The following is a 14,735-nucleotide window of genomic DNA, read 5'->3' on the forward strand; positions in this document are numbered from 1 at the left end:
AAAACACAGCTGTTACTTAATTTAATCATGAAGTGGATGAAGTGGGATAAATTATATTTGATAGCCCCGTCAGTGGACGATCAGCGATGTTATAAAGTGCTAAAAGATTTTAACGAGAGTGCAAAAACAATCATTGGAAATGCAAGCATTTCTGAGACCGACGAAAACGTAGTTGAATTCATAACTGACATAAATGATGCACCCGGCATTGATGACATCGATGGATCAATTAATAATCTAGTAGTGTACAATGATGTCATGCTGGATAAACAAACAAACCCTGCGAGAATATTTTCCCGTGGGCGTCATAAAAACACTGATGTCATTTATGTGACTCAACGGTATACACAAATTCCAAAAGTGATCAGAGATAATTGTAACGTTCTTGCGGTGTTTAACGGAGTTGACGCACACACGCTGAGAAATATTCACCAAACCTGGTGCAGTGGTGACATGGACATCAATAAATTGAGAAATTTCTTTAGTCATGCTCAACGAAAACCACACGGGTTTGTGACGATAAATTTACATGATTCTCGGACACAATACCGAGTTGGGTTAGATACATTTTTTAACTAAAAATCCTAAAATGATTAGCAGCAGAGGGACTACGCCACAAAGTGTTTCGTCGATGTCACCCCGTGAAGAAACTATTTTTTATAGCGAGTTATTCGCCGCTGTCGAAATAACCCCTCCGGCCAGAAGAGAGGATTTAGTCATCATAGTTTCTGGCTGGAAGGGTTTATTTTGCGAAATAAGACCTTCTATCGGAAATGTTTTTGATAGATGGTCCTATTTGACTTTAAGGTTGGTGGGCTCAGTCCCTCTGCTGCTTGAATATCATTCACCACTTTTGTTTTGAGTTTAAATAATCAGTGCAGTGACAGAAGGCACAGAAAAATTAAAAATTACTGACTTTTAAATTGAGTTTGTTTTTTATTGAATACACATTCTATGACAGGGCAGTTGTTTAATTCATTACGGATTAAATCTTGAGGAAATATATAAAGTTATAGGTTGTAATGTGCTGAGGCAGCAATGTCTGCCTTTATGATCTCAGAATCAAATCAACATAGCCAATACCAAAAAGTTTTTTTTTCAGACATAAATTACTTAATTACAAAATCCAAGAAAATGTCACTGAAAAGATAGGTACTTTACTTAGTACTGGTACATGTAATCCAACAAAGTGTCACTGAACAAAATGGATTGATGTTGCTGTTGTTGTTAATGGCAGCCAGTATTAATGATGGAGGAAGAACCCGGGAAATTCCCGGAAAGAACCACCGACCATTGAGAAGTTACTGGCAAGCTTTCTCACATATCCACATTGTCCGAATCCGAGACTCAAACCCATGCAGACAGGTGAGATGGCAGTGATCTCTAACGGAGAGTGCTTAGACCCCTTGGCCGCTCAGGGCACCCCAAAATGGATTGATAGTTACTCTGCTAAATAATCTAGCAATATGTCACTGAAAGGAGGCGTTGATAGGTACTGAAAAAAGTGGCCTCATTTTCTCCAGACATTCTAGATATCTACCTGACATTGAGATTCTTGGGTATCTTTCATATTACTTAAGTTCTGATGATGATATTTACACTTAATAACAAATAAAGTGTTTGGTATAACATATAGTGTGTATTTTATAACAGTGTGGATGTAATATTGTATAGTGCAGATGTAATAACAGATAGTGTGGATATATTAACAGACGGTGTGGATGTAATAACTGATTGAAGTGTGGATGTAATAAAAGATGGTATGGATTTAATAACAGATAATATTGATAGGTACTATACAAGTATCCTCAGTTTCTCCAAACGTTATAAATATCTACTTTAAACTGAGATTCTTGGATACCTTTCACATTACTTCATTTCTTACGATGCTATTTACACTTAATAAGAGATAATGTGGATATAATAACAGATAATGTGGATGGAATGATAGTGTGGATATAATGACAGATAGTGTTGATGTAATAACAGATAATACAGGTATAGTAAAAGATAATGCAGATGCAATAACATTGTGGATATAATGGCAGATATTGTTGATGTAATACCTGGCAGATCACAAGCTATATTGTTTGTTCTTCCGATTGCTACTAACAAACTGCATAGACCCAGACCTGTTGGTGTAGTATGTGACAGTAGGTCTGGGTCTTTGCACTTTGCAGCTGGACTTGACCTTTAAGTGAGTACGTAGTTGGCAGATTTTGCAGTTTTTGAAGCCTTTCAAAAAAATTTGAGTATCAAAGACTTTCTTAAATAAAAAAATCCTTTTGATATATAGTTGTAGGTTCTTGAATATATCAGTGGTAATGATATTTTTCATTGTGTGTCTCTACAACAGAACTTTCTCAAAGAATATTCAAGTAGATGGTCCTAATGTAGATAGCCTGTACAACAGAACTTTCTCAAAGAATATGCAGTTAGACGGTCTTAATGTAGATAGCCTGTACAACAAAACTTTCTCATAGAATATTCAAGTAGATTATCTGTAGAACAGAACTTTCCCAAAGAATATTTGTGTAGGTGGTCAGTACATGTCTCCATAGGGAATTTTCACTTGTTGTACAGCATGATGTACATAATTTAAATGGTATGTTGGTAGCCCCAAAAAAATTATATATAAAAATTAACAGCATATGGATAAATATTTTGTATACATCAGTTTACAACTGGTGAAGACACTATCTGCTCAGACAAGTGGACGATTTTGTTAGGCATGTAAATCTTACTGTCTTTTGCCTGGAATTTTATGGACAGTGAAGGATAAATCCAGATTTTGTGCAATTTTTTAAAAATTAATATACTTGGCAAGTTAATCATTTAATGTTTCCAGCTGGATGCATAATATTTAGTTAACTTTTTTTCAACCAGAATACAAGCTGCAGTCTAATGGAGGTTGGAATGCTTCATACTATGAAATTTATTCAAAAGGTAAGCATTTAATTTCTGTCCCGAAGTAGTTATATTGTAAGCACAGGAAGTCTTAGTTTCTGGCCCAAAGTAGTCATATTGTAAGCACAGGAAGTCTTCATTTCTGTCCCGAAGTAGTCATATTGTAAGCACAGGAAGTCTTAATTTCTGTCCTGAAGTAGTCATATTGTAAGCACTGGAAGTCTTAATTTCTTTCCTGAAGTAGTCATATTGTAAGCACATGAAGTCTTAATTTCTGGCCCGAAGTAGTCATATTGTAAGCACTGGCAGTGTTAGTTTCTGGCCAAAAGTAATCATATTGTAAGCTCATGAAGTATTAGTTTATGGCCAGTAGTAGTTATATTGTAAACACAGGAAGTATTAATTTATGGCCAGCAGTAGTCATATTGTAAGTACTGTCAGTATTAGTTTCTGGCCAGCAGTAGTCATATTGTAAGCACAGGCAGTATTTCAGTTTCTGGCCAGCAGTAGTCATATTGTATGCACAGGCAGTATTAGTTTCTGGCCAGTTGTAGTCATATTGTAAACACAGGAAGTATTAATTTCTGGCCAGCAGTAGTCATATTGTAATCACTGGCAGTATTAGTTTCTGGCCAGCAGTAGGCCTATAATTGTAACCACTGGAATGAATGTTGCAGGGATGTGTATGGTTACCCTTTACATCAAGTTTTGTGTTTATGTCCGCATGCAGTTAGTATTCTGGGATGTTCTCGTTACATAACATTTAAAGTTTTATGTAACGCATAGTTTGCTCATATATATTACATAGCCATTTGTAGACATTATAAACCTGAATTTGTTATCTTGTAATGTCCCAGCAGGTCAGAATTTGTTGACCTGGATCTGTCATTATCTAATGTCCCAGCAGATCAGACCTGCCATCATGTAGTGCCCCAGCAGATCAGAATTTGTAGATCTGACTATATTATCATGTAATTCCAAAGCAGATTTGAATTTGTAGACCTGCCTATATTATTATGTAATGCCCCAGACCAGCAGATCAGAATTTGTAGACCTGACTATATTATCATGTAATGCCATAATAGATCAGAATTTGTAGATCTTGATCTGCTCTCTTGTAATGTCCCAACAGGTCAGAATTTGTTGACCTGGATCTGTCATTATGAAATGTCACAGCAGATTCGAATTTGTAGACCTAGACCTGTCATCATGTAATGCCACAGCAGATTAGAATTTGTAGACCTGATTCTGTCATCATGTAATGCCACAGCAGATTAGAATTTGTAGACCTGGATCTGCTATCATGTAATGCAACAGCAGATTAGAATTTCTGCTGTTCAGTCTACTATAGTCCTAGTATCTGAGATCACTGCACTGATAGTTGATGCTGTTGCCAGTTGCCGCCTATGGAAAAGTCCACATTTAGTCACTCTACTGATAGGTGATGCTGTTGCCAATTGCCTATGGAAAAGTCCATGTTTAGCCACTCCATTGATAGGTGATGCTGTTGCCAATTGACTATGGAAAAGTCCATGTTTAGCCACTCAACTGATAGGTGATACTGTTGCCAATTGTCTATGGAAAAGTCCTTGTTTAGCCACTCCAGGAGATGAGCAGCAATTACTGGCCTGTTATTTAATAAGTAAATTTCCATGTATTTATGTCACTTGTAATTACCAGCATGTTTTTACATAAGTAAAAGTCCAAGTATTTATGTCACTTATAGAGATTGATAGCTCCATTTGTTTTATCTTTATGTCAATTCATTCATAACTTGACTAATTTAGTCTCTTTTCAACAATATTTTTCCCATGCCCCTGTCATATGCATGTTCCAACATTTTATACAAAAGTGTATGGATTCTGTGATCATGAAAATCCTGGAAGAAATCCAAGCGAAACATTTCTAGGGAAAATACTGGAAAAAACATGGAATATGATTTTGTTATGGAAAGTAAATTTTGAGTGGTGTAACAAAGTGCCACATTATGGACTGCAAATCAGGGACTGTGCTCTTTACATATGGGTGCCGATAATCGATTAATACTATGATAATCCAATTAATACATCATCCATTTTATCAAACTATTAGGTAACTTTATACAGTGTTATGATAAAAATGTATAGCTGGTCATTTAAAATCTTTCTTTTCTGAATGAACAGCTAGTCTGATTATCAGTAATCATTCTTGATTTTTTTTTGGGGGGGAACACTCTGAACTGCTTACTAGACAGTATGATGTGGACAGTCTGATGTCCTAAAAGTAATTTGTAACACTGTTTATACTTTCAGAAAAATGTATTGTATCTCAGTGAATATTTTTGGTATTGTATTAATAAATATTGATAGTTTATATCTCAATAAATATTCATGGTAATTTGTCTTAATAATATTGATATTATATCTCAATAAATATTAATGGTATTGTGTCTCAATAATATGAATGGTATTACAGTAGAACCTGTCTTGAAAGACCACCTCTTCTGCCAAAAAATATTGGTCTCTCAAGACAGATGGTCTCTCATAACAGGTAATAACACTATATAATCAATAAACCTGTGCATGGAGATCCTGGTCTCTCAAAACAGGTGGTCTCTCATAGCAGAGGTCTCTCAAGACAGGTTTTACTGTACATCTCAATCAGTATTCAAGTATTGTGTCTCAGTAAGTTAATGGTATTATGTCTTATATTATTCATATTATTGTGTCTTAGTATTATTAATAGTATTGTGTCTCAATATTGTTATGGTATTTTGTCTCAGTGTTGTTATGATATTGTGTTGTTATATTGTTAATGATATTATGTCTTAGTATTAGTAAAGGTTGGTGTCTCATCATTTACATTATTATGTCTCTATTGATAGTATTGTGTCTCAGTTAATGGTATTGCATCTCAATAATTCTAATAGTATTATGTCTCAATCAGTATTATAGTATTATGTATCAATTAATGGTATTGTGTCTCAATAATATTAGTAGTATTATGTCTCAATTAGTATTATAGTATTGTGTCTCAATAATATTATTAGTAGTATGTCTCAGTCAGTACCAGGTATTATAGTATTGTGTTTCAATAATTTTAATAATTATTTGTCTCAATCATTATTATAGTATTGTGTCTCAATAATATTAATAGTATTATTTCTCAATCAATATTGGTTGTATTGCAATGAAATGGGCTACTTTATTATCAGTAATGATATTTTTTTTTGCAGAGTCATTAAATTATTTTATTATTTCAATTAATATTTATTTATAGAATTAATAGAATAGCGTTGTAAAATTAGGAAATGCAGAATGTAAATCCATAATGTGTATCATACTTATCGGTCAGCAAAAGTAAATTTGCCAAACTTTTTGTCAGTGGCTAAATCCTTTCACATGCTTCAATGTAACTAAGCCCTTGAACGAGAAGGATGTTATCGTCAAATCTAATTTATTTCAATTCTGAATGTCTCCATTTGCAGTGCTGGTAAAATATGGCACTCTGGTGGGTGTTTGGAAAACTACAATGAACTGTTATGGTGGCTTGTTCAATGTAACGGCAAGTATTTCTCTAAACATACAATTACTGTTAATCCTAGAAGTAATTCATTGGAGTTTTGAAGGTGATACAGGTGTCATTAAATTTTGAGTTCATTGTTGCACTGAACTGAGACTGTATTGTACTGATTGCCAGATTGAATGATACCCAGATTTGACTGATATCCAGATTGACTGATTCCCAGATTGACTTTTACCCAGATTGAGTGGTACCCAGATTGACTGATACCCAGATTGATGACTGATACCCAGATTGACTGGTACCAAGATTGACTGATACCCAGATTGACTGGTACCAAGATTGACTGGTACCCAGATTGACTGATACCCAGATTGACTGGTACACAGATTGTCTGATACCCAGATTGACTAATCTTGATATGATATTTACTATTTGTGCAAAAAATAAAAACGCTCCATCTTTCTGCTGTGCTAAAGTTGAATTCTGTCAAGTTAGAGTTCTAACTTTTAGTTTTGCTTGGCTTTGCTCACATTTCTTTGCCATTGATTCATCCTTGCCTGAATCACAGCTGGGTTTTGATATTTTGCTCTAAAAAAAATAATCACACTTTCACACTGATATTCCATCTACTGTAAAACAAAAAAAAAAATTGGCATTCACTGACCATGAACTACCCAGTAATCTTTTGTAAAGATTACTTAAACATGATGATTTAAGGCGAGGAAGAGTTTAGTTTGTTTCTTCAGCATGCATCTTTTACTTCAAACAAATTGGATGTTCCACTTCATGTACTTTCAATATGCAAATTACCAGTAGCCTAATGGGTTCTTCCACAAAGGAGACATAACACAGCTATTGTCAGTCATTTAAGTAAATAAAGCATTATGGTGGTTGTTTATATCTGACCATCTTAGTTTTAATCACCTCTATGACAATCAACTTTATAAAACTGCCCTTAGGTGATAGTCGTTGATAAACATATAAGCACAACTGTTTACTGTTTATATAGTTTACAGGCATATACTGTGGTGTCAAGAAAAGTCACTTCTTTTTTTGTTGTTGACTTTATAAAGATGACTAAAAATGGTGTTTTACGAAACACAGAGGCGGAATTTGGTAGTACAAATTCTTCTTGTGTAAATCATAATGTTATAACAGGCTTGTCTGGTATGCATTTGTATCAAGACATTATTTTCAGAGTGAGGTATTCCATAACTACTCATTTGCTGACATATCTAGTTTATGGTGTTAGTGTCGTCCACAGCCATTTATTTACTGACATATCTAGTTCATGGTGTTAGTGTCGTCCACAGCCATTTATTTGCTGACATATCTAGTTCATGGTGTTAGTGTCGTCCACAGCCATTTATTTACTGACCTATCTAGTTTATGGTGTTAGTATCGTCCACAGCCATTTATTTACTGACATATCTAGTTTGGTGTTAGTGTAGTCCACAGCCATTTATTTACTGACATATCTAGTTTATGGTGTTAGTGTCGTCCACAGCCATTTATTTACTGACATATCTAGTTTATGGTGTTAGTGTCGTCCACAGCCATTTATTTACTGACATATCTAGTTTATGGTGTTAGTGTCGTCCACAGCCATTTATTTGCTGACATATCTAGTTTATGGTGTTAGTGTCGTCCACAGCCATTTATTTACTGACATATCTAGTCTGGTGTTAGTGTAGTCCACAGCCATTTATTTACTGACATATCTAGTTCATGGTGTTAGTGTCGTCCACAGCCATTTATTTACTGACATATCTAGTTTATGGTGTTAGTGTAGTCCACAGCCATTTATTTACTGACATATCTAGTTTATGGTGTTAGTGTCGTCCACAGCCATTTATTTACTGACATATCTAGTTTATGGCGTTAGTGTCGTCCACAGCCATTTATTTGCTGACATATCTAGTTTATGGTGTTAGTGTCGTCCACAGCCATTTATTTACTGACATATCTAGTTTGGTGTTAGTGTAGTCCACAGCCATTTATTTACTGACATATCTAGTTTATGGTGCTAGTGTCGTCCACAACCATTTATTTACTGACATATCTAGTTTATGGTGTTAGTGTAGTCCACAGCCATTTATTTACTGACATATCTAGTTTATGGTGTTAGTGTCGTCCACAGCCATTTATTTTCTTACATATTTGTTTACTGACCATGACCGCTCTGGTGGCCTTAGTGGTTAGAGTGTCCACCTCGGATGCAGGAGGTTGTGGGTTCGAACCCTGGCCAGGTTATAATAAAGACATAAAAATGGTACTAACAGATGCCTCACTAGGCTCTCAGCATTAAGAAGTTAGTGTTAGGACTGGTCAGTCTGGTGTCAGAATAATGTGACTGGGTGGGACATGATGTTATGTGTCTGCGGCATGATGACCCAGTGCTAGACGTCACTATAAACTTCCACACTACAGACATATGACTGAAAAATTGTTAAAGCTACATTATAAATCCAAATCACACAGTGATTACTGATCAATCAGGTTAGGTTTTAGTGTGCTTTTAGAGGGGAACATTTCATGAGCACATAATTCTAACAGATCCAGTTTTTGTGTACTTTTTGAGTCAGGTATTCTGTTAACACTCGTGACAGATCCAGTTAGGTTTTAGTGTACTTTCATAATCAGGTATTTGATTAACACTCATGACAGATCCAGTTAGGTTTTAATGTACATGTACTTTCAGAGTTAGGTATTCCATTAATACTCATGACAGATCTAGTAAAGTTTTAGTGTACTTTCAGACACAATTATTCCATTAGCACTCATGACAGATCCAGTTTTAGTGTACATTAAGAGAATAGGGTGTTTGACAAGCACTTACTTGCTGACAGATCAAGTTAGGATTTAGTGTACTTTTGGAGAGTCAGGTTTTCCAGGAGCACTCACTTAATGACAGATCTATTTAAGTTTTTGTTTAGCTTCATATAGTTGGGTATTCCATAAGCAATTACTGGCAGATCTAGTTAGGTTTGTGTCTATTCCGTCTGCTCTTTTGAGAGAAGTTCCTATATGAAATATTTGACTTACACTTAATTGCAGTTTTGGCTGGGACAGATTTTAGTAGAGGAATATTTTCCAGCTAAGCACATAAAAGAACCCCTGAAAAGTGCCCCATGGTTCAGCATTTCCCTGGAGAATGGAGAAGTCTCTGTAAAATGTCTACTAGATTCTGGTTCAGTACCTCATCTGGATGAAGTGAAATTTGTATGTTAAGTAGAAATATCTTGATTTTACAAATCTCTAAATACATGTAAGAAAGATTTTCTTAAATATAAACTATGATAGCAGTTTTAATTGAAAGTTTAACGTTTATACTTACCCAAGTGTACTCTATCACAGGTTATTTTTACAGATATAAAATTGAGTGAATTTGTCTGAAAAGCAAGTTTAGTACATATTTACGTGAATTATATTTTAAGCATTGGATATATAGAAAGATATGTATATTTACTTTAGCACTGAAAACCGGTAATAGTTTCTACACCCAGAAAAAAATTGTTGCTTTGGTACACATAGAACCACTCACCACTACTCCAAACTCTAGAATTCTGGACAGGTCAGAAGGATTTATTTCTTAGTCAATCAGAGGTAAATCATAAAGAACAAATAGGATTACATAATTTGTTTGACATGACAATGGTGTTATTTTGAGCTTTGGATTGTAACCTTTTATTATTATTATTATTATTATTATTTATATTATTATTATTATTATTAAGGATCAGGAAGAAGAGATGGATGGGAGGCATACTTTGACTACAAACTTGATATGCCATGGTACAAATAATCAGGAACTGGAAGAAGACCATGAGGTATCACTGACTTCAAACAACCCCATGCACACAAAAAGTTTGGAATTTTTTTTATATTAGATAGACTTTCCATCAATTTGAATATGTGAAACTTTATATAGCAGTGATGTAGTCCATGGTGTTACATTAATTCACTTGGAACCCTTCCTCCAGTTAATTATTTTTATACAAAATCCTGACGAAGTGCCAGTCATATTTTTTATTGAAACAAATGTTTCAAGCAGATTTTTATGTTGTAGTTATGGGTTTAATGCCATTTTTCAGCACAGGATAGGCTTATACATAGTGGCCAGTATATTTGGTGGAGGAAGAACCACCAACCCAAGGGAAGCTACCAGCAAGTTTTCTCACATACCAATGCTGGCTAAGCACCAGACTCAAAAAGCTTTAGAAAGTTAAACAGTTCTACATGTAGTACAAAAAATACTTTCTGCTTTTCTGTAATTTTGTATCTTTTTTGGAGTTGAATATTTCAATGCAGGATGATATTTTATGTTTTATGTATGTTTATGTTTTCACAGATGCCTGTGCATGTGTTCCAGGCTTGATAATTTGAATTTCAAAATTGCTTAGTTATTTAGTGTCGAGCCAGATTCTTCACATCATGTTGTATATACTGTATATGTTGTACATAACAGATAGAAGACCTCAAGGTAGATTAGTTTTGTAACTAACTGAGTTGCCTTCTCTAAATAAAGTCTTTATTATTTATCATTATTATTATTATTATTATTATTATTACAAACCCCCATAGAGGTGAGATGCATGATCTGTAAAGGCAATTGCCTTAGACAGTGAAGGCAATTACCTTAGACAGTAAAGGCAGTTACCTTAGACCACTTGGCCATCCAGATTTTCATGAACTATAACCAAAATCCAAATAGAAGGAGAACATATTTAAGAGCAGTTATATCTAAATGTGTTGCTAAGGTTTAAAATGTATGAAGTTTTCTTTAAAACAAATGGAGTACATTTCCTTTTAAAATACATATCAAATTGTGAATAGAAAGGAGTCATAAAGTATTTTTTAAACACCAGATATATACCACATATGCTTGTATATAAGTAAAAACCAACTGCAAACAACATAGATCATGATGTAGCAGCAGGGGGGGGGGCGAATCCGACATTTTGTCCAAACGTCATTTGGCTTAATTAGTACTTTCTGCACTCAGCGGATCCGGTGTCGTCAGCGCCTGGTAAAAAAAAAAACGACGTCGTCGTCGTTGTCATCGTCGAGGGGCCAAATCGACAATTGTCCGGACGTCATTTGGTTTAATTAATACCTTCTGCGCGCCGATCCCCAGCGTCGTCAGCGTCCGGTAAACACAGCGACGACCGCGTCGATGTCATCGCCCCCCCCCCCCCCCCTGCTGCTATGATCTTACAAACAGAGTGATCACTAACTCCTCCTCTTGTAGGTCAATTAGGTTATTTGACTGATCGGTAATTCTAAAATTAATTCTCGCTAAAAACCGATCATGGCATCGCATATAGACCGGATTAATCGGACTCTCAATGATCAAAAATCCCGGAGGGGCTGTTGGTGAAAACGAATAAAGGATATACCCCTGTTGAGCTTGATTTGATTGCTTGGTATCCACCTGGTAACTCCCTTCGATAACATCGCACACTAGATTAATCGCTATCACCGATGCAATATTTACGTTGTATGGAGCAATATGCCTACCACCATCTCCGTTATCGTATCTGAGGATAGTTGATGGGGGGGGGGGGGGGGCGTCCGCGGGTGGATTCTTAGGCCATCCTAGTATGGTTCTTATTGAACTGTTATAAATATCAACCATATACCCCGGTGTGCTTATTTCAATCGTCGACGATAACGTCGGTTCATGAACCGTAATAGCGATTTTTGATTCTTTTCCTGTGATCGATTTTATCCTGCGTTGAAATTCTTTATTGATTTGCTCTATTTGGTATGACCCAGTTGGTATTGTAACCTCCTCCCAGTTTGGGGTCCCATCGGGTTTATTTGTCCGTGCAAAAACCAGCGAGTTATTAGGTTGTTGTCCGTTAAATGCGTTCGCTCGAATATTAGGCCAACTGTGATATATTCGCAATTTTGCCAGCGCTATTTCCTTCACTGGAACCGGCGACGGGAAGTTCACACTGAATTCGGGTTTCGTTGACGTTATCGATATCATATTTGTTTGTACCGGAGTGGTGTTCTCCGCGATCCGTTGAAGCAACTGAAACCCTTCGGGGTTCAGCGACATTATTATTATTTGTTGTCTTTAGTGTCTAATTTCAGCAACCAGGTGGTTCCGGCTTCCAGTTAAAAATCCTCGATTTTTGACATCGCGGAGCTATACAACTGGACCATCGTGGAGAATTCAACATCGGATACGAACAAATTATCAATCGATAATGAGATCAACCCGGATAATTTCGAGTATGCGTCGGATACTATTTGATGTTTTACTGTATACTCGTTGAGTTTTTTCTGAAAACACGATGATATCTTTCTAGTGATTGCGTTGGCGACTTCAGCAACTGTTGTCATCGCGGAGACAGCGATTGGAACAGCGATCGGGGCTATCGTGGTCACCGTGAATAAAATAACACCGGTGCCAGCTACTATACCCGACACCGAGTACACGACCGCGTCGATGGCGGTTATTTTACGACGGTATTTTTTTATTTTTGCACGGTATTGTTCGGAAAGCGTTTTTAAGTTCGCGGAGAATTCTTTTGCGGTATCGAATCGATATTGATGTGACGTCGGTGATACCTCTGATTCAATTACCCTGGTGGTCATTTTATTCTAAAAGAGCTAGTGTTTTTAATTACTTAGATTCGCTACAAATTCCACATACCATGTGATGTTTGCCCGGGCTAAATTTCCATCAACGGCATAAATTGTAAACTGTTCAGTTGCGTTCTTGTCTATAATTGTTGATATTGTATTGTTAAACCCGGATGAACTCGACGATAATATATTAAACTGCATCATTGAAACCAGTGTCAATCGATAAATGCCCTTAACAGTTGCGGTAGTATTTACTGTATTCTGTGTAGGAGTCCAATCGAATGATCCATGCCGAATTGTGTATACTGTGTTGATGATGTTCTCATGAGGAATTTTTATTTTTTCGAATTGCTCTGCTACTCTCGGTAGTCCGTCTTTAATCGCTTCAACATCAGTTCCGATTATTTCTATTCTCCGCAAATTCGCGTCTATATTATTCTTGTTCGCTGCAACCCTAGTAATGAGTATATCTATTTCCTGTATATGCGCGTCCACATTTTTTTTGTTCGCTGCAACCTTAGTAATGAGTGTATCTATTTCCCGTGTATGCGCGTCCACATCTTTTTTGTTCGCTGCAACCTTAGTAATGAGTGTATCTATTTCCCGTGTATGCGCGTCCGCATCTTTTTTGTTCGCTGCAACCTTAGTAATGAGTGTATCTATTTCCCGTGTATGCGCGTCCACATCTTTTTTGTTCGCTGCAACATCAGTTTTGACTGTTTCTATTCTCCATTCATGCGCGTCTATATTATTCTTGTTCGCCACAATATCAGTTTTGATCGTTCCTATTCTCTGTTCATGCACGTCTATACCTTTTTTATTCGCTACAATATCAGTTTTGATCGTTTCTATTTCCCCTGTATGCGCGTCTATATTTCTTTTGTTCGCTGCAACATCAAGTTCGATTGTTTCTATTTTCCCTGTATGCGCGTCTATATTCCTTTTGTTCGATGCAACATCAGTTTTGATTGTTTTTATTTCCTGTCCATACACGTCTATATTTCTTTTGCTCGTTGCAACATCAGTTTTGATCGTTCCTATTTCCCCTCTATACACGTCTACACCCTTTTTGTTCGCTTCAATATCAGCTCTGATTGTCATTATGTCCTGTGTATGCGCGTCTATATTCCTTTTGTTCGCTACAATATCAGTTTTGATTGTTTCTATTTTCCGTCCATGCGAGTCTACATTATTTATGATCGTTGCAACATTAGCGCCGATTATTTCTATTTCCCGTTCATGCGCGTCTACACTCCTTTTGTTTGTTGCAACATCAGTTTTGATTGTTTTTATTTCCTGTCCATACGCAGTGATATCATTTATAGTTGTTGTAATCTCATCCAGCTTGGTATTTTTTTTACCAAAGAATTTATCAAAGTTGTCATCGATCCTGTTAACATTTTTTCGCAACGTGTAAAACTGGCCCGACAGCGTTGCAAAATCCAAAATAGTATTCCTTATTGTTGTAATATTCGGTTCGGTTACCGTCGGGGTCCCGAAAAAACTAGCGGTAGTGAGCTGTATATCGGTGATAGATTTTTTCACCTCGGTGGCAGATTTTTTCACCTGCGCGTCGAGTTCGGTCACCGATCTATCCAACCTTATAAAACCGTCTTTGACTAATGTTACCGCCGATATATGTTCACCCGGTTTGAGTCGTCCGTCGCCGGTATACAACGCGATAGTGTCCTCGGCGGCATCACGCTGTCGTGTTAAAACATCAT

The 14,735-nt window shown here is 36.3% G+C and overlaps 1 protein-coding gene across 3 annotated transcripts in view; it reads left to right on the top strand.

Annotated features, from left to right (window-relative positions):
• LOC149782769 (F-box only protein 31-like) overlaps positions 1-14,735 on the top strand; it is a 57,711-nt gene that overhangs the window by 9,087 nt on the left and 33,889 nt on the right. For 2 of the 3 annotated variants that reach the window (XM_089934264.1, XM_089934263.1), the window contains exons 2-5: positions 2,887-2,946; positions 6,374-6,450; positions 9,469-9,633; positions 10,149-10,241. In XM_089934264.1, the coding sequence (XP_089790390.1) occupies positions 2,887-2,946; positions 6,374-6,450; positions 9,469-9,633; positions 10,149-10,241 (395 nt within the window). The remainder of the gene's footprint in view (positions 1-2,886; positions 2,947-6,373; positions 6,451-9,468; positions 9,634-10,148; positions 10,242-14,735) is intronic. The other variant, XM_089934265.1, reaches the window with a different exon arrangement.

The sequence above is a fragment of the Sinohyriopsis cumingii genome, chromosome 15, assembly GCF_028554795.1.
Source record: "Sinohyriopsis cumingii isolate HCF-2022 chromosome 15, ASM2855479v2, whole genome shotgun sequence".
Classification (NCBI taxonomy): domain Eukaryota; kingdom Metazoa; phylum Mollusca; class Bivalvia; order Unionida; family Unionidae; genus Sinohyriopsis; species Sinohyriopsis cumingii.